This window comes from Trachypithecus francoisi, unplaced genomic scaffold, assembly GCF_009764315.1.
Source record: "Trachypithecus francoisi isolate TF-2019V2 unplaced genomic scaffold, Tfra_2.0 Lachesis_group12, whole genome shotgun sequence".
In the NCBI taxonomy this organism is placed as follows: Eukaryota; Metazoa; Chordata; class Mammalia; order Primates; family Cercopithecidae; genus Trachypithecus; species Trachypithecus francoisi.
In genome coordinates this window covers 88359212-88378397 of record NW_022681457.1, presented here as the reverse complement: position 1 = coordinate 88378397, position 19186 = coordinate 88359212, and the positions used below count along the sequence as shown (strand labels likewise).

At 54.1% G+C, this 19186-nt stretch overlaps 2 protein-coding genes across 7 annotated transcripts; one reads left to right on the top strand and one right to left on the bottom strand.

The window, feature by feature from the left end:
- Positions 1 to 863: 863 nt before the first annotated feature.
- On the top strand, positions 864 to 16645 carry SH3D21 (SH3 domain containing 21). 6 transcript variants are annotated; one of them, XM_033227106.1, is made up of 17 exons: positions 864 to 942; positions 1116 to 1273; positions 1360 to 1423; positions 1686 to 1804; positions 2031 to 2121; positions 2276 to 2331; positions 2423 to 2468; positions 2612 to 2712; positions 2888 to 2974; positions 4111 to 4153; positions 14285 to 14378; positions 14473 to 14525; positions 14652 to 14746; positions 14885 to 15751; positions 15821 to 16125; positions 16213 to 16276; positions 16354 to 16645. In XM_033227106.1, the coding sequence occupies exons 1-17, from the start codon at positions 939 to 941 to the stop codon at positions 16423 to 16425; spliced, it is 2319 nt and encodes a 772-aa protein (XP_033082997.1). In that variant the 5' UTR covers positions 864 to 938; the 3' UTR covers positions 16426 to 16645. The 6 variants fall into 6 exon arrangements, 5 of the variants coding, with proteins under 5 accessions (XP_033082997.1, XP_033082999.1, XP_033082996.1 ...); XR_004440946.1 differs by having other exon boundaries at positions 14885 to 16129; positions 16354 to 16427; XM_033227108.1 differs by having other exon boundaries at positions 1116 to 1192; positions 14885 to 16125.
- Positions 16646 to 17283: 638 nt separating this feature from the next.
- On the bottom strand, positions 17284 to 18909 carry EVA1B (eva-1 homolog B). The gene is made up of 3 exons (XM_033227111.1): positions 18729 to 18909; positions 18241 to 18337; positions 17284 to 17985 (listed from the first exon to the last, which is right to left on the bottom strand). Exons 2-3 carry the CDS (start codon positions 18305 to 18307, stop codon positions 17549 to 17551), a joined length of 504 nt encoding a protein of 167 aa, XP_033083002.1. The 5' UTR covers positions 18308 to 18337; positions 18729 to 18909; the 3' UTR covers positions 17284 to 17548.
- Between the last annotated feature and the right edge of the window lie 277 nt (positions 18910 to 19186).

Here is a 19186-nt window from a genome sequence, read left to right as displayed (position 1 = left end):
AGTCCCTCCCAGACAGACACACTCGTTCCTGGGAGGAGCATTGTGTACCTTGGACTCCCCAGGAGAAACATTTTTTCCACTGGTGTCATAGGCAAGGACTTTGGCTTCCTCCATGGTGGTGGGGCAGGGGTCAAGGGATGTGGTTAGTAGGCTCAGCCTTCTTCCTGAAAGAGCCTATCCCACATGAACTGGCCATAGGTGGGCCCTAACCTTCAGACTCCTGCTGGCTGGGGGCTTAACTGTGAGCAGAAACCTTGGAAGCTCGTAAAGTTCATTCTCCCTGCCTAACTCCCAGGGAGAACCTGGAGGTGTTTTCTGAAACCAAACCAGACCTCTGGCCCTAAAGCAGGGGTCTTTGCTGTCTCCTTCCTATATGGGGGTAGAGGGTGGGTACGCGGCCAGAGAGGAGTACGCCTTGCAAGAAAGACTGGAAGTGTCCACTCAAAGTTATTGCTGGTACAAGGGCAGCCACTTCGTTCACTCAAGGCCGGTTTAGAGCGGTTGCTACCTGCTGGGGGACCCCACCCTGGTATGTGCCTCTCTCCACCTTTTCCCCTGAAGCCAAAAGCTTGTGAGCTGGGGGAGGGTGGGCCTGGGAAGGCTCTGTGCAAATTGTAGCTGGGAGCCTCCGGGCAAAAGCTGAGCGAAAGGGAGAGGCGGCTGGCCTAAAATTTAGGTAGGCGGGAAAAGCCTGTGACGGAGCTGTAACCGCTGCACAGGCCAGAGACCCTAGAGTCCTCCTCACCCCGGGGTTGGGGGTTGAACCTGCTGAGCCGGGCCGCCCCCTCTCCACACCCACTCCCAGCACCTGGCCCGACCTATCGGCTGGCAGCTACGCCTCCTTTACCCTACTGTCTTGCCTCCGGTCGCACCCTGCGCGGGCCCAGTACTCGGCCGTCAGCGGGAGCTGCCAAGCTCTGGAGGGCGGCCCGGAAACCATGGGTAAGTGCGGAGGCTTTGAGTGGCCTCTCTCTGCAACCGTGGACATGGCGAGAGCCCACACCACCCCCCGGCCCCCGCTGCCCTCTACGGTGCCTGGGGACACGCCCGCCCTGGCCAGGCTGCCCCGCCTGCGCCTTTCTGAGCCGCGCGCCGGCCCCTTCTTCCGCCCGCAGAGGTCCTCGTCCTGACCGGATACCGCGCGCAGAAGGAGGACGAGCTGAGTCTGGCGCCCGGGGACGTGGTCCGGCAGGTGCGCTGGGTGCCCGCGCGGGGCTGGCTTCGCGGAGAGCTAGGGGGCCGCTATGGCCTCTTCCCCGAGCGCCTGGTGCAGGTGAGGCCGAGACAGGGGCGGGCTGTGGGGTCTCAGCGCGCGCCCCGCGGGAGCTGAGAGAGCCTTCCCCGTGCCCTGATTCCCAGGAGATCCCAGAAACCCTGCGGGGTTCCAGAGAGGCGCGGAGACCGCGCTGTGAGCGCCGCCGAGGTGAGTGCAAGGGCCGGGACGGGGTCCGGTGGGCAGGCGCGCGGAGTCAGTGCTAACCGGGCGCCTCTAGCTCTTGGTGACGGGCGCGGCTCTGGGCGGGGCCCCGGGGCCCGCTCTGCGGCCTGTGATTGGTTCTCGAGTACAATGCTCCGCCCTGGGGCGGGGCTGGAGGTACCAAAGGCTACGTGCGCGCCTCGCGTTACCCCCAGCTCCTCGTACTGGGGTGTCCTGCTCCAGCTCTGCTGCGCTTGTCCGGTGCTAGGTCATCCTGCCAAATACCCGAGGCCCCAAAGATGGTGCAAAGTGAACTTCAACTACAGCCCAGAGCAGGCGGACGAGCTGAAGCTGCAAGCTGGGGAGATCGTGGAAATGATAAAGGAGGTGAGGGGTGAGGTGATGGGACCGTTTGGGGAAAGATGATGGAACGCGCCTCCCAAGTGAGCAGGGTGGGAAGTGAGGGTGTGGACGGTGGGAATGGCAACGGCGCAGATATGGAGAAGCACGGGATTGAGGGAGGAAGGGGTGCTTGGGCAGAACCAAGGGTGGAAGATTATCCTAGGGATCCTTGGGGCAGAACCAGATGCCCCTGCGTCCTCCCCCTCCCCAGATTGAGGACGGCTGGTGGCTGGGGAAGAAGAACGGGCAGCTGGGAGCCTTCCCATCCAACTTTGTGGAATTGCTGGACAGTGGGCCCCCAAGTGAGACCTCGACCCTGTGACTCGCAATCTCCAATGACCCTCCCAGTGGCATGAGCCTGTGATTCACATATCCTGACCCTGTGACCCCTTTGACCCTCTCCCATGACCTAACCTGTGAATTAGCACCCTTCCTAACCTCACTATCCCCCACCAGGCTTTGATAACCCAGACATGGCTTCAGTCAGCCCTGGTCCCCAGCGACCTCCCAAGGTAACTTGGCTCAGAGTGGGCACAGAGGTGGTGAGTTCCTCTTGGGGTAGTTGGAGGCTCATCTGGTTCCTCCCTGCCCCTCCCCCACTAGCTGAGCAGCCTGGCCTATGACAGCCCTCCAGACTACCTGCAGACAGGTGAGCACCCATCCAAAGGGTCCCCCACCCCCTCAGCCACTCCCAAGGTTGTGACTTGGGGCCAGCTAGGCTGATGGAGGCGGGGGCTGCTGATGAATGGGGGAGGCTTGGCTTCAGTGGACCGTGGACTGACCTCTTCCCAGTCTCCCACCCTGAGGCCTACAGGGTCCTGTTTGACTACCAGCCTGAGGCCCCAGACGAGTTGACGCTGCGGAGGGGGGACGTGGTGAAAGTACTCAGCAAGGTGTGAGAGGAACAGGGTGGGGGGCCCAGGGAAGTGGGTGTTGAGAAAGGGTAGACCTGCACATGTACCCCCTGAATCTAAAATAAATGTTGAAATTACATCTATAAGGAGTGGGACCCCTGAAAGGACCTTGGGGGACCTGGCTCACTTCCCCACCGGCGTGTTTCTTTCCCAGACCACAGAGGATAAGGGCTGGTGGGAAGGAGAGTGTCAAGGACGAAGAGGAGTTTTTCCAGACAACTTCGTACTCCCACCACCGCCAGTGAGTACACAGCCAAGACTCAGGTGGTGGGGGCAGGCTATTTTGGACAAAGGTGGGGATCATGGCACTCTCCAGACCTAACTGGAGGGTCACTAAATGAGGGTGGACCTAGACATGTGGCAGCTCCTTTTGGAATATAATACCAGTTGAGTATCCCTTATCCAAAAGGTTCAGGAGCAGAAGTGTTTCGGATTTGGGAATTTTTGCATATACATGAGATAGCTGCCAGGCGCGGTGGCTCACACCTGTAATCCCAGCACTTCTGGGAGGCTGAGGCAGATGGATCACGAGGTCAGGAGTTCAAGACTAGCCTGGCCAACATGGTGAAACCCTGTCTCTACTAAAAATACAAAAATCAGCTGGGCGTGGTGGCGCTCATATGTAATCCCAGCTACTCAGGAGGCGGAGGTTGCAGTGAGCTCAGATCGTGCCATTGCACTCTAGCCTAGGTGACAAGAGCAAGACTCCATCTCAAAAAAAAAAAAAAAAAGAGCTTGGGAATGGGACCCAAACCTAAACACAAAATTTCATGTTTAGGACCCAAACCTAAACACGAAATTTGGTGTTTAGGACCCAAATCTAAACACGAAATTCATTTATGTTACATATACACCTTAAACCATAGCCTGAAGGTGATTTTATGCAGTATTTTTAATAATTTTGTGCATGAAACAAAATTTTGACTGAGACCTGTCACATGAGTTCGGTCGGGTATGGAATTTTCCACTTAAGGCGTTATATTGGCACTCAAAAAGTTTCAGATTTTGGATCATTTTCGATTATTATTTTTTTTTTTTTGAGACAGAGTCTCGCTCTGTTGCCCAGACTAGAGTGCAGTGGCAGGATCGACGCTCACTGCAACCTCCCAGGTTGAAGCGACTCTCCTGCCTCAGTTTCCAGAGTAGCTGGGATTACACGTGCATGCCACCACATCTGGCTAATTTTCGTATTTTTAGGAGAGACAGGATTTTGCCATGTTGACCAGACTGGTCTTGAACTTCTGTCCTCAAGTGATCCACCCACCTTGGCCTCCCAAAATGCTGGGATTATAGGTGTGAGCCACTGTGCCTGGCCTGCATTTTGGATTTCTGATTTTTAGATTAGGGATGCTCACCCTTTACTTCTTTTCTGCATAGATCAAGAAGCTGGTCCCACGGAAAGTGCTATCTCGGCAATCAGGTGAGTGCCCAGGGAACCCGGGATTGGGAGGTGTTCTCTGGGAGACCCACCAGTCCGGTTGCTTATAAACACCCACAGCACCCCAGTGGTCCAGTATGCCCCTGTAGGAGTCCCCTCACCTGTGGGCCAAGAGCTGGGTAGGAGTGTATGTGAATCGATGTGTGGGTCAGTGTGTGTGTGTGTTAATATGTTAGTGTTTCTCTGTGTGTCTTGAGAATGTGGCTCTTGGTGGGTATAGACTTGTTTCATTTTGTGAGGAAACGTATGAATCTGTCTCTTCATATATAAGACTGTATATGTTCACATGTCTTATCTGTCAGTGAATAGCTCTGTCCGTGAGTGTGTAGAATATCTTTTTATTTATCTTTTTTTATTAATTTTTTTGAGACGGAGTCTCGCTCTGTCGCCCAGGCTGGAGTGCAGTGGCGCAATCTCGAATCACTGCAAGCTCCGCCTCCCCGGTTCACACCATTCTCCTGCCTCAGCCTCCCAAGTAGCTGGGACTACAGGCGCCTGCCACCACACCCAGCTAATTTTTTGTATTTTTAATAGAGACGGGGTTTTACCGTGTTAGCCAGGATGGTCTTGATCTCCTGACCTCGTGATCCACCCGCCTCGGCCTCCCAAAGTGCTGGGACCACAGGCGTGAGCCACCGCACCCAGCCTTACTTATCTTTTAATGTAATATTTGACACATGTCAAAAGTATATGTAACACATATGTTATAAAATTTAACACCCACAGGCCAGGCACAGTGGTTCACGCCTGTAGTCCCAGCACTTTGGGAGGCCAAGGGAAGTGGATCACCTTAGGTTAGGAGTTCAAGACCAGCCTGGCCAACATGGCAAAACCTTGTCTCTACTAAAAATATAAAAATTAGCCAGGCGTGGTGGGCATGCCTGTAATCCCAGGCTGGAGTGCAGTGGTGCAATCCCAGCTCACTGCCCTCTGCCTCCCGGGTTCAAGTGATTCTCCTGTCTTAGCCTCCCGAGTAGTGTGCACCACCATGCCCAGCTAATTTTGTATTTTTAGTAGAGATGGGGTTTCACTATGTTAGTCAGTCTGGTCTTTGAGACCAGGGCACAGTGGCTCATGCCTGTAATCCCAGCACTTGGAGAGGCTGAGTGAGGTAGATCACCAGGTTGGGAGTTTGAGACCAGCCTGACCAACATGGTGAAACCCCGTCTCTACTAAAAATACAAACATTAGCCAGGTATGGTGGCAGGCACCTGTAATCCCAGCTTCTTGGGAGGCTGAGGCGTGAGAATCGCTTGAACCCAGGAGATGGAGGTTGCAGTGAGCCTAGATGGCACCACTGCACTTCAGCCTGGGAAACAAAGTGAGACTCTGTCTCAAAAAAAAAAAAAAAAAAAAGAACTCATTTCCCGCTCCAAGTTTAGAAGGATAATCATCTATATTGAAACTTTTAAAATGTTTTTCATATTAGTGCTTTTATTCATATAGTAATGATTTTAATGAGTGATACAATTATACCTTTTTCCCTATGGACAATGAGTTGTTCCAGCATCATTTATTATTTTCTACATGTGAGTTTTATACAATTTTGGGGGTTTCTTTTTTCTTTTTGAGAACGGGTCATTGGGTCTTTGTTACCCTGGTTGGAGTGCAGTGGCAATTGTAGCTCATTGCAGCTTCAACCTCCTGGGCTTAAGTGATTCTTCCACCTCAGCCTCTCTTGTAGCTGGGACTACAGGCAGAAGCCACCATGTGCAGCTAATCTTTTAATCTTTTTGTAGAGACAGGGTCTCACTGTGTTGCCCAGGCTGGTCTCGAACTCCTGGGCTCAAGCAATTCTCCTGTTTTGGCCTCCCAAAGTGCTGGGATTAGAGGTGTGAGCCACGGTGCCTGACTTAGTTTTATACATAAAACTATATAATTTTTTTTTTTGAGGCAGAGTCTTGCTCTGTCACCCAGGTTGGAGTGCAGTGGCACAATCTTGGCTCACTGCAACCTCCGCCTCCCAGGTTCATGCCATTCTCCTGCCTCAGCCTCCCGACTTGCTGGGACTACAGGTGCCCGCTACCACACCTGGCTAATTTTTTGTATTTTTAATAGAGATGGGGTTTCACCATGTTAGCCAGGATGGTCTTGATCTCCTGACCTCATGATCTGTCTGCCTCGGCCTCCCAAAGTGCTGGGATTACAGGCGTGAGCCACTGCCCCCGGCCATAAAACTATAATTTTCATAAGATTTATTCCCAGATATTCTTAGGTATCTCAGAGTTTTTAATGTGTCTTCAAAAAAACAGACATTCTTCTGTTTATTGCAGGAATACAGAAATGCATTGATTTTTGTATATTGTTTTTATAGCCAGCCATGGTGCTAAACTCTGATTATTTCCAGTAATTCATTTGTAGATTCTTACATGTCTTTCCTATGAAGACAGACATGTCATTTGTGAATAATAATTTTGTTTCATTCTCTTCATTCCTGCCTTTTAATTTCATTTTATTAATTTATTATAGTAATTAGGATCTCTCATACAATGTTAAATAGAAATAGTGATGGTGAACATCATTGTCATGTTCCTGATTTTGAATCTAGTTTTCCTTTTTCTTCTTTTTTCTTTCTTTTGAGACAGGGTCTTGTTCTGTTTCCCAGGCTGGAGTGCAGTGGTGCCATCTAGGCTCACTGCAACCTCCACCTCCCGGGTTCAAGCAATTCTCCTGCCTCAGCCTCCCGAGAAGCTGAGATTACAGGTGTGCGCCACCATACCTGGCTAGTTTTTGTATTTTTAGTAGAGACGGGGTTTCACCATGTTGGTCAGGCTGGTCTCGAACTCCTGACCTCGTGATCCGCCTGCCTCAGCCTCCCAAAGTGCTGGGATTACAGGCGTGAGCCACTGTGCCCTGGTCTCAAAGACCAGACTGGCTAACATAGTGAAACCCCATCTCTACTAAAAATGTAAAATTAGCTGGGCATGGTGGTGCACACTACTTGGGAGGCTAAGACAGGAGAATCACTTGATTCTGCTGCAGCCTCCCAAATAGCTGGGACTACGGGTGTGCACCACCACATCCGGCTAAATTTTTTTGTATTTTTAGTAGAGATAGGGTTTCACCATGTTGGCAAGGCTGGTCTCAAACTTCTGACCTTGTGGTCCGCCTGGCTCGGCCTCCCAGAATTCTGGGATTATAGGTGTGAGCCACTATGCCTGGTCTATCTGATGGATCTTATATAAGATGGGAATCGGCTGGGCATGGTGGCTCATGCCTGTAATCCCAGCACTTTGGGAGGCTGAGGCGGGCAGATCATGAAGTCAGGAGATCGAGACCATCTTGGCTAACACAGTGAAACCCCGTCTGTATTCAAAATACAAAAAATTAGCCAGGTGTGGTGGCACATGCCTGTAGTCCCAGCTACTCAGGAGGCTGAGACAGGAGAATTGCTTGAACCCAGGAGGCAGAGGTTGCAGTGAGCTGAGATCGTGCCACTGCACTCCAGCCTGGGTGACAGAGCGAGACTCTGTCTCTAAATAAATAAATAAGATGGGAATCATCTTTCCTTGCAAGCTAGTAAAACTTGTCTGTAAATTCATCTTGCCATATTTTTTTCATTATGGGATTATTTTAAACAACTTCTTCAATTTCTTTAATAGTTAAAGTCAGGGTAAAATTCTTGAATCAATTGTGGAGTTACATGTTTTTAATTGTATATTTTATGTACGTTTTCTAATTATTTGCATAAAGTTGTTCATAGTATACTCTTTTATTTTGGAGAGATAGGGTCTTGCTCTGTTGTCTAGGCTGGAGTGTGGTGGCACAATCGGAGCTCGCAGCAGCCTCAGACCTCAAGTGATCCTCCCACTGCAGCCTCCTGAGTAGCTAGGACTATAGGTGTGCACCACCACACCTGGCTAGTTTTTAAGTTTATCGTAGAGAAAAGGTCTTGCTATGTTGCCCAGGCTGATCTTGAACTCCTGTGCTCAAGTGATCCTCCTGCTTTGGCCTCCCCAAAATACTGGGATTACAGTTGTGAGGCACTTCACTCAGCTCTTTCCGTTACCTTTTTAATGAAAACTGTCCTGGGGGGTATGAAGTGGTGTCTCATTGTGGGTTTGATTTGTATTTCTCTGATGGCTAATGATGCTGAGCATATTTTCATGTGCTTATTTCTTTTGGAGAAATGTCTGTTTGGATCCTTTGCCTATTTAAAAAATTGGATTATTTGTCTTTTTACTATTGAGTTAGAAGAGTTCTCTATATATTCTAGATAGAAGTCCCTAATCACATATATGCATATATGGTTTGCAATATTTTCTCCCATTCTCCCCTTTTTTTTTAAGTCTTGCTCTGTTGCCCAAGCTGGAGTGCAGTGGCATGATCTCAGCTCACTGCAACCTCCCCCTCCTGGGTTCAAGCGATTTTCCTGCGTCAGCCTCCCAAGTAGCTGGGATGACAGGTGTGCACCACCACACCTGGCTAATTTTTCTATTTTTAGTAGAGACGGGGTTTCACCATGTTGCCCAAGTGGTCTTGAACTCCTGACCTTGTAATCCATCCACCTCATCCTCCCAAAATTTTTCTCTTTCTTCAGGTTGTCTTTTCACTTCTTGATGGTGTCCCTTGATGTACAAAAGTTTTACATTTTGATGAAGTCCCATTTATCTAACTTTTTGGTTGGCTGTGCTTTTGAACCAATGTCAAATCCCAAGATTACACTCCAAATTGAGATGCCTTCCACTTAGCCAGTGAAGCTGCTGATCCTCAGTTTGCCCTACCCAGCAGAACATCCATGTGGACCAAGCTGAGGGGCCGGGGATGAAAGCAGCCCTAGGCAAGAACATTATCAAGCATACAAAATGCTCTGCAAATTATCCCAGCACTTTGGGAGGCTGAGGCGGGCACATTGCTTGAGGTCACGAGTTTGAGGACAGCCTGGCCGACGTGGCAAAACCCTGTCTCTACCAAAAAATGCAAAAATTAGCAGGGTGTGGTGGCAGGCGCCTGTCATCCCAACTATCTGGGAGGCTAAGGCATGAGAATCGCTTGAACCTGTGAGGTGGAGGTTGTAGTGAGCCGAGATCGCGCCACTGCCCTCCAGCCTGGGTGACAGAGCGAGACTGTCTCAAAAAAAAAAAAAAATCCTTCGCAAATTATCTCATGCCTTTGGATAATTTCCAGAGCATTGAAATGGTTGTTGGATTTTTTTTTTTTTTTCTTTTTTTGGGGGTAGGGAAGGAGTCTCGCTCTGTCTCCCAAACTGGAGTGCAACGGCACAATCTCGGCTCACTGCAACCTCCACCTCCTGGGTTCAAGTGATTCTCCCCCGTTAGCCTCCTGAGTAGCTGGGATTACAGGCACCCACCATCATGCCCGGCTAATTTCTGTATTTTTGCAGAGAGGGGGGGGTTTCACCATGTTGGCCAGGCTGGTCTCGAACTCCTGACCTCAGGAGATCCACGCACCTCGGCCTCCCAAAGTGCTGGGATTACAGGCGTGAGCCACTGCGCCCGGCCTGTTGGATCATTTTTGTCCAGCTTCATACTTGCCTTGTGAGGAGAGGATTTGTCCACCACCTCATTCAGCCAGAGCCAAGCCCTGCTTCTGTCATTCCTCCCTCCTAACATTGCTCTCATTTGGTTCATTCCTTGTCTCACTGCACCTCTAGTTTATAAATTCTCTCTCTAGCCTTTTGGCTCTGTTTGCTCTGTAACCTGTACTGGCAACATAAGCAATATGCATGTAAATAAGTGGATTTATATTGCATTTTTTTTTCCAAGAATGCTATTTTTAATCTCCAGTATTTCCGTTTTCTATGTGGTAATTTTCCAAACCTGTGTGGTTATTCCTGATTGTCCTCTGTTGCATGCACATGCTGAATTTCTTCAAATATGTTATACATAGCTATGCAGTATTCTCTACCTGACACTTCCACTATCTGTTGTGTGTTGTGTCTGCTGACTCCATTCTTGGTGACCTGCCCTCTGGCGTGTTTTATGACCTTTGTTTATGAGCTGATAGCTGGATTTTAATCTGTGGGACTCTTGCAGGTCTTAGTAGAAGAAGGCTTCTTCCAGCGATAATTTGCTTTTATTTTTTGTTTTGTTTTGTTTTTTTGAGATGAAGTCTTGCTCTGTCACCTGGGCTGGAGTGCAGTGATGTGATCTCAGTCACTGCAACCTCCTCCTTCCGGGTTCAAGCAATTCTCGTGCTTCAGCCTCCCTAGTAGCTGGGATTACAGGCACGTGCCACCATGCCCGGCTAATTTTTGTAGTTTTAGTAGAGATGAGGTTTCACCATGTTGGCGAGGTTGGTCTCGAACTCCTGACCTCAGGTGATCCACCTGCCTCGGCCCCACAAAGTATTGGGATTACAGGCATGAGCCACCGTGCCTGGCCAAGAATTTGCTTTTACTTCTGCCAGTGGCCAGAGAACACCACCCACCAGAAGCCGCTTTGGTCCTACTGAAGAAAGGTGGCACTGCTGTGTGGTACTGAGCCTGTGGTGAGCTGAGGAAGCAGAGCCCAGGGCCCTGGCTTCACACCCACAGGGCCCAGGCTCAGTAGCCACAGAGCAGAGCTGCCCTCTCTCTGCCTTTCTGGCTTCAGTTCTCTCTTTTTTTCTTTTTCTTTTTTTTTTTTTTTTGGGGACGGAGTCTCGCTCTGTCACCCAGGCTGGAGTGCAGTGGCCGGATCTCAGCTCACTGCAAGCTCCGCCTCCCGGGTTCACGCCATTCTCCTGCCTCAGCCTCCCGAGTAGCTGGGACTACAGGCACCCGCCACCTCGCCCGGCTAGTTTTTTGTATTTTTTAGTAGAGACGGGGTTTCACTGTGTTAGCCAGGATGGTCTCGATCTCCTGACCTCGTGATCCGCCCGTCTCGGCCTCCCAAAGTGCTGGGATTACAGGCTTGAGCCACCGCGCCCGGCCTTCTTTTTTTTTCTTTCTTTCTTTTTTTTTTGAGATTAAGTTTTGCTCTTGTTACCCAGGCTGGAGTGCAATGGCGTGATTTGGCTCACTGCAACCTCCACCTCCCAGGTTCACGCAATTCTCCTGCCTCAGCCCCCCAAATAGCTGGGACTGCAGGCGCCCGCCACCACACCTGGCTAATTTTTGTATTTTTCAGTAGAGATGGGGTTTCACCATGTTGGTCTGGCTGATCTTGAACTCCTGACCTCAAGTTGATCCTCCCACCTCAGCCTCCCAAAGTGCTGGGATTATAGGCGTCAGCCACTGAGAGTGCTGGAATTACAGGTGTGAGCCACTGCACCTGGCCCAGTCCTCTCTTATGTAGACCTCCTTTACCTCTTTTAACTCCAACAGTGCCTCAAAATTGTGTCCTCAGCAGGATATAATTGCTTTCTGATGGGAGCACCCTACAGAGCATCTAATCAGCCATACTGTGTAAGAAGCAGAAGTCAAAGTTAACATTTACTGAGCTTTGACCATCTGGATGCCAAACAGTCTTCTGGGCACCTCGCATGTATTAAAAGTCACTCAGGGCCGGGCGCGGTGGCTCAAGCCTGTAATCCCAGCACTTTGGGAGGCCGAGACGGGCGGATCACGAGGTCAGGAGATCGAGACCATCCGGGCTAACCCGGTGAAACCCCGTCTCTACTAAAAAATACAAAAAACTAGCCGGGCGAGGTGGCAGGCGCCTGTAGTCCCAGCTACTCGGGAGGCTGAGGCAGGAGAATGGCGTAAACCCGGGAGGCGGAGCTTGCAGTGAGCTGAGATCCGGCCACTGCACTCCAGCCTGGGCGACAGAGCGAGACTCCGTCTCAAAAAAAAAAAATAAATAAATAAATAAATAAAAATAAAAGTCACTCAGACCTCACAACCACCCTACAAAGGTGTGTGTTAGTTGTCCATGTTTTATAAATGAGGACACTGAGGCATAGATCACTTGGCAAGTTCTCACACAACTAGCAAGGAGTGGACCTGAAATTCAGAGCTTGGTGTCAGGCTGTGGGATCCGTGCCCCCACCGTCAGATTTGTGGATGTGTATACCTATCTGCGTGTGATTAGATATAGGAGTTAATATCAGCACTTGTGCACAAGCCAGAGTGGCTGTTTTTCTGTGGATCTGAATGTCGCTGTGTGTAACTGCCTTCAGGCAATGCTCATGTCACCTTAGTGTGCCCTTCTCTGGCCACCCCATTTAAAATGGTTCCTTCCTCTGCCTAGTGTTTTTTTTTGTTTTGTTTTGTTTTTTTGAGACGGAGTTTTACTCTTGTTGCCCAGGCTGGAGTACAGTGGCACAATCTTGGCTCACTACAACCTCTGCCCTCCTGGGTTCAAGCGATTTTCCTGCCTCAGCCTCCGGAGTAGCTGAGATTACAGGAGCACGACACCATGCCTGGCTAATTTTTGTGTTTTTAGTAGAGACGGGGTTTCACCATGTTGACCAGGCTGATCTTGAACTCCTGACCTCAAGTGATCTGCCCACCTTGGCCTCTGAAAATGCCGGGATTGGCCGGGCACGGTGGCTCAAGCCTGTAATCCCAGCACTTTGGGAGGCCGAGACGGGCGGATCACGAGGTCAGGAGATCGAGACCATCCTGGCTAATACGGTGAAACCCCGTCTCTACTAAAAATACAAAAAACTAGCCGGCGAGGTGGCGGGCGCCTGTAGCCCCAGCTACTCGGGAGGCTGAGGCAGGAGAATGGCGGGAACCCAGGAGGCGGAGCTTGCAGTGAGCTGAGATCCGGCCACTGCACTCCAGCCTGGGCGACAGAGCGAGACTCCGTCTCAAAAAAAAAAAAAAAAGAAAAGAAAATGCCGGGATTACAGGTGTGGGCTACCGTGCCCAGCCCCTCTGCCTAGTCTTGTCAGTCACACTTAATAACTCTTTAACACACTATGTATTTTACTCCTCGTATTTATGTCTGCTTCCCCAATAGAACACGAGCTCAGTCTGGCTGCTGTGGGAAGAACACACTAGGTGGGGTGGGTACAGCCAAAACCCAGGCTGGAGGCTGTTGGAATGTCCAGGTGAAGGTGATGGTGACTTGACCTAGAGCACTTAGTGGTGGAGGTGGTGACAAGGGATGGAATTCAGGAAATACCTGGACAGTAGTGTGGACAGGATTTGCTGATGGTTTGGATGTACCTCACAGGGAAATAAAGGAGTCATTTGTCATCCAAACAAGTGGGTAAATGGGCTAGATGGGGACCGTGGGGAGAGGGGTAGATTTAAGGGGCATGGGTTTGGGAAGCAAGAGATTGGTTTGGGATATGCTAACAGTGTGATGCCCATCAGCTCTCCAAGTGTAAATATTGAGAGGGAAGTCAGATATGAGTCTGGAGTCAGAGAGGAAGGAGCTAGAGATGAAAATTTGGGAATCATTGACTTACTGATAATTAAGTCCATAAGAATGTGTGATATCTCTTAGAGAGTAAATGAGAGAGAAGATAAAGAATTCTGGGGGTGGGCTGGGTGCGATGGCTCACGCCTGTAATCCCAGCACTTTGGGAGGCCGAGGTGGACGGATCACGAGGTCAGGAGATCGAAACCATCCTGGCCAACACGGTGAAACTCTATCTCTACTAAAAATACAAAAAATTAGTTAGGTGTGGTGGCGGTCACCTGTAGTCCCAGCTACTCAGGAGGCTGAGGCAGGAGAATGGGGTGAACCTGGGAGGCAGAGCTTGCAGTGAGCCAAGATCGCGCCATTGCACTCCAGCCTGGGCGACAGCAAGACTCCGTCTCAAAAAAAAAAACACAAAAATTGGCTAGGCGCAGTGGCTCACGCCTGTAATCCCTGCACTTTGGGAGGCCAAGGCAGGCAGATCACGAGGTCAGGAGATCAAAACCATCCTGGTTAACACGGTGAAGCCCCATCTCTACTAAAAATACAAAAAGAAATTAGCCGGGCATGGTGGCGGGCGCCTGCCTGTAGTCCCAGCTACTCGGGAGGCTGAGGCAGGAGAATGGCGTGAACCCGGGAGGCAGAGCTTGCCGTGAGCCAAGATTGCGCCACCGCACTCCAGCCTGGGCACAGAGCAAGACTCCGTCTCAATAACAATAATAATAGAAAAATTAGCCGGGTGCGGTGGCGCATACTCAGACAAGATTAGCCTCCTGCCCACAGTCCCCTGCACACAGCACAAGACAGGGCCAGCGACTGTCAGATGGATGAATGCTCCACTCCTCTTTCTTCCCAGCTCCTATTAAGGAACCAAAAAAGTTGATGCCCAAAACATCCCTCCCCACAGTCAAGAAACTAGTGACAGCTGCCACTGGGCCCAGCAAAGCCAAGTAAGGAGCAGGATGGGGTTGGGGGAAGGAGGAGGGTAGAAGGAACACCCCTCCCTGTGCCCCACCCTGAGGGCCTGATGAAGATATGTTCCAGGACATCTCGGACACCCAGCAGGGACAGTCAGAAGCTCACTTCCCGAGACTCAGGTAAGGGCTGCCCTCCAGTGCAGGGAGGACTGGAGGACAGGGATGGGGTGGTTGTGCGGACGGACAGAGGTGGGAAGAGACTGAGGGTCAGAGTAGGCTTGGGTCCCTGAAGTTCTGCTCTCTTAGGCCCCAATGGTGGCTTCCAAAGTGGGGGTTCATGTCACCCTGGCCGAAAGCGATCCAAAACCCAGACTCCCCAACAACGCTCTGTGTCCAGTCAGGTGAGGGGCAGGAGACATGGGAGAGTGGGGACGCTGGGCAGAGGCTGGTTCCCAGCTGTGGTGTGCACGGGTGAAGTCTCCCAGGCCAAGGGGAACCAGACTCAACCTGAGCTGAGACTTCACCTCCCATCATGGCAGGAGGAAGAGCACAGCAGCCTGGCAAAGGCCCCCTCTGTGAAGAGAACCCCCATGCTGGACAAGACCACAACCCCAGAGAGGCCCCCAGCTCCAGAGAATGCCTCCGGCTCCAAGAAGATCCCGGTTCCTGACAAGGTCCCCTCCCCAGAGAAGAACCTCACTCTAGGTGACAAGGCCTCTATCCCAGGGAGCTCCACCTCAGGGAAGATCCCAGCTCCTGACATAGTCCCCACCCCAGAGAGGATGGTGACTCCAGAGGACAAGGCCTCTATCCCAGAGAACTCCATCCCAGAGGAGGCCCTGACTGTGGACAAACCCTCCACTCCAGAGAGGGTCTTTTCAGTGGAAGAGGCCAATGCCCCAGAAGTCCCACCAATGGATAAAGTCCCTGATCCAAAGATGGCCCCTCTGGGGGATGAGGCCCCCACCCTAGAAAAGGTCCTGACCCCAGAGCTTTCTGAAGAAGAGGTGTCCACCAGAGATGACACTCAATTCCATCACTTCTCTTCGGAGGAAGCCCTGCAGAAGGTCAAGTCCTTTGTAGCCAAAGAGGCCCCATCATCCCAGGAGAAGGCCCACACACCACAGGCACCCCTACTCCAGCCTCCTTCCTCAGAGGGGTGTCTGGGAGAGATGAAATGTCCCCTAGTTAGAGGGGACAGCTCCCCACACCAGGCTGAGTTGAAGTCTGGGCCAGCATCCAGGCCTGCCCTTGAGAAGCCCCACCCCCAGGCAGAGGCTACAACCCTTCTAGAGGAGGCACCTTCCAAAGAGGAGAGGACCCCTGGAGAGGAGGCATCCACCAACGAGGTGAGGCCTCTGAGAGAGGAGGTGCTCCCAAAAGAGGGAGTGGCTTCCAAAGAGGAGGTGCTCCTCAAAGAGGGAGTGGCCTCCAAAGAGGAGATGCTCCTCAAAGAGGGAGTGGCTTCCAAAGAGGTGCTCCCCAAAGGGGGAGTGGCTTCCAAAGAGGAGGTGCTCCCCAAAGGGGGAGTGGCTTCCAAAGAGGAGGCTACCCCGAAAGAGGAAGTGGCTCCAAAAGAGGAGGTGCCCCCTATAGAAACAGCCTTTGCCCAAAAACATCCTATCAAGCCGTCTCCAGACTCCCAAGAGACACTCACGCTCCCCTCCTTGCTCCCGCAAAATTGCACGGAAAACAAGAATGAGGGAGTTGATGTAACGTCGCTGAGGGGCGAAGTGGAGTCTCTAAGGAGAGCGCTGGAGCTGATGGGGGTGCAGCTGGAGTGAGTGGGTAGCGGCGGGGGTTGTGGAAGGTAGGGTCCCCCCTAGCTCTCACCTGCCCAGCGCCTCACCTCCGCCTTGGCCCGCAGGAGGAAGCTGACCGACATCAGGGAGGAGCTTAAGAGCGAGAAGGAGCAGCGCCGGCGGCTGGAGGTGAGGCGCGGGTCCTGGCGGGAGGGGGCTGGTGGCGGGTGGCCCCCTGACACAGTCTCCACCTCACTCCCGGCCAGGTCCAGGTGATGCAGGGGACCCAGAAGTCCCAGACCCCGGGCATCATCCACGCGCAGACGCAGACCTACTGAGGGCGGGCCTGGGAAGGGACCACGGCCCGACCTGGCTGGGGCCACCCACATCCTTTGCACACGACTTTGGGAAACACGAGAAAGTAAACTCTGCCTTGCAAGGCGCCACGCCGGTCTGGTCGCTAGGGGCGGGGCCTGCGCGGGGGCAGGGCCTGGGCCTCCGCATTCCTAACGGTCCCTCCCGGGCACATCTGTCCAACATGTGGCTCCCATTACCGTTCCCAAGGCCTGCGCGCGGCTATTTTTATCCACCGGATGGTGAGGGGCGGGGGAGAGTGTCTCCTTCGGACGTCAGCAGCGCGCTGGAGAAATGGCGGGCAGGAGGGGCCCAGGCGGGGTCGGGCTCTGACGCCCAGCCTAGATTCCGGAATCCAGCTGTGCGCCGGGGAGGAGCCGAGCGGGCCTGAGGGACTCCTGCCCTCTCGCTTGAACGCACCTCGCCGCAGACGTGAAGTTCACGGCCCAGCCCAGCGCGCATGCTTACACCGGGACTAGTAGGACCTTAGCCTCGAGGTCAGGGTCTCGAGGCCTGGTGTATGTGTGTCATTGCAATGTATGAACCCAAGGCACTGTGGGGACAGGGCTGCATGTGTCCATGCGTTTGCCGGTAAGGAATGCGTTATGAGTGAGGAATGCGCGTGCACTTGCTCTGTGTGTGAGGCTGGGTGCAGTTCTGTGGCCTTCTGCCTTTCTGCTGGCTGTGAAGTGAACGCGGGCAGGTGTGCTGTGTCGTGGGGTTGGTGGGTGGGGGTGGTGCAGCTAGGGTAAGGGAGTCAAGGGGGGCCTCAGCCCTGGGACCCCTGCGTGGCAGGAGCCTGGGGGCCGCTGGGGGCAGAAGTAACAGAGGGAGAGACTGAGTCACTGAGAATGCAGCTTTCTTTCATTTGGTCACTTCACCTCTTCATCATCCCCAGAGAGGGAGTGGGGACCCTGCATCCTGCCCCCTCCCCTCCCCCGGGGTCTTCTGGCAGGACTGGGGAAGGGAGCCTCGCGGGGGCTGGCGGTCCACGCCCAGTAGCACCTGGGAGCCGTAGGGGCCGTGGCAGTCCGAAGGTCCGGAGGAGATCTGGGCTCATGTGCAGGTCCGGCACCCCGAGCGCCTTGCAGCTGGAGCCGGGGCCCATCAGTAATAGTGCATGCGGCCCAGGGTGCCCGCGCCCGTGGCCGTGGGGCTGGGCCCCAGCGTGCCTGTGCCCAGCAGGTCCGGCTGCCCGGTGCGCCAGATCTCCCGCAGGATCCTCTCACGCTCCTCCAGCCGCTGCGCCCGCTCCAGCTCCTCCGCCGATGTGAAGACGTTGACACTGAGGGGCCCGTCGGGCTCCGCGGACAGCTCGGGGCCCGGCAGCGTGTCGTCGGGGCCCAGCCGCGTCACCGTGTCCTCCTCGTCCTCGTCGTCGTCCTCAGGCTCCAGGGTGCTGCTGCGGGGGTCCCGGCGCTGAGCCGGGCCCCTGGGCCGCGGGCGGGGCGCCCACGAGATGCTGATGACGAGCAGGCAGAGGGTGAGCAGCAGGCCGAAGCAGACGCCCAGCACGAAGTAGAGGCCGAAGCTCTCGGGGTTGGCTGCGGGGCACAGGGCGGGGGTCGTCCCACTTCTATAAGACCCCAGGTTCTAGGTGTGGGGACGAGGCCTGTAACCCCTACTCAAGGGCATTAGGGAACCGCCAGCGGGCAAAGGGGCGGGGAGCGGGGTGGAGGGGACGGGCAAGGCGCTGGGGAGGGAAGGGGATGGTGGGCAGGGAAGGGGATGGTGGGCAGGGAAGGGGATGGTGGGCAGGGAAGGGTTCAGGCCCCCAGTCTTCCGGCGCCCGCCCTCACCGCGGATGTGCGCGTAGGCAGCCAAGCTGTTGCTGAGCAACTCCATGTCCCTTCGCGGGGCATCCATGCTGCTCTGGGGGGTAGCTCCCCTGCCAGCCTGCGAGGTCAGCAAAGTCAGATCCTCCTCCCAGGCTGGAGCCCACGGCGACCCCTTCGGCGGGCAGCTCCTCTCCCGGGAGCCGCGGCCCCAGGTTCCACCCTGGAAACAGCGCTTCCCTAACTTCGTGGCGGCCCTGGGCTCTGCCCGGGGGAACCCCTCTCCCGGGCGCGGACGCCCCTCCAGCCCGGGGAGCAGCGTCGCGGCCCTCGGGAGGCCCCGCCCCCTGGTGAGGTCCCCAGCTGAAGCCCGGTTCCGCTGTCCCGGGGCGGGATGGAGGATAGGAACGCTGAGCCTCCACGCCCCAGGCGGGCTCCGGGAAGGGAAGCCGCCTCCCTCCTCGCCCAGCCGCCCTGCGGGGACCCACCGGCCCGGGGCCGGGCTCACTCACCGTCAGCGCCCCGCTTCCCTGTTGCCCGGCCCCGGCGCGTCCCGCGGTCGCATACACTGGGCCCGGCCGCCCCCGCCCGCTCTGGTCCCGCCGCCCCTCCGGCCCCGCTGGGCTCCCAGACCGCGGCAGTGCGGGCGGGACACGGGCGGAGGGACCAGCCTGCGGAAAGTTTCCTCCGAGGAAAGAGGAGGGACGGGGCGGGGCGGGCGGGGAGGCGGGGAGGAAAAGGGCTGGGAGAGGAAGGGGAGAGGAGCGGGCAGCCGGGAGGAGGGAGATCCCGGCCCGCGGGCCGTCCGTCCCCCACAGGAAACCGCCGGGGAGGCCGCGGCAGGGACCCGCCCCCAGGCCACTAACAACAACAGTGAGGATGGAGCTCTGCCTGCGTGCGGACCAAGGGCTAAACCCTGGACAGGTTCTTTGACTTACTCCAGCTGACAACCCTGCGACGTGGTACCATT

Bases quoted from the DNA above. Each gene is read 5' to 3' on its own strand.
- SH3D21 (XM_033227105.1), top strand. The intron at 2,122-2,275 runs GTGAGACCTCGA...ATCCCCCACCAG, and splicing joins GCTGGACAGTGGGCCCCCAA to GCTTTGATAACCCAGACATG. The intron at 4,154-14,284 runs GTGAGTGCCCAG...CTTTCTTCCCAG, and splicing joins AGTGCTATCTCGGCAATCAG to CTCCTATTAAGGAACCAAAA.
- EVA1B (XM_033227111.1), bottom strand. From the start codon at position 18,307: ATGGATGCCCCGCGAAGGGACATGGAGTTGCTCAGCAACAGCTTGGCT. The intron at 17,986-18,240 runs GTGAGGGCGGGC...TGTGCCCCGCAG, and splicing joins TGCCTACGCGCACATCCGCG to CCAACCCCGAGAGCTTCGGC.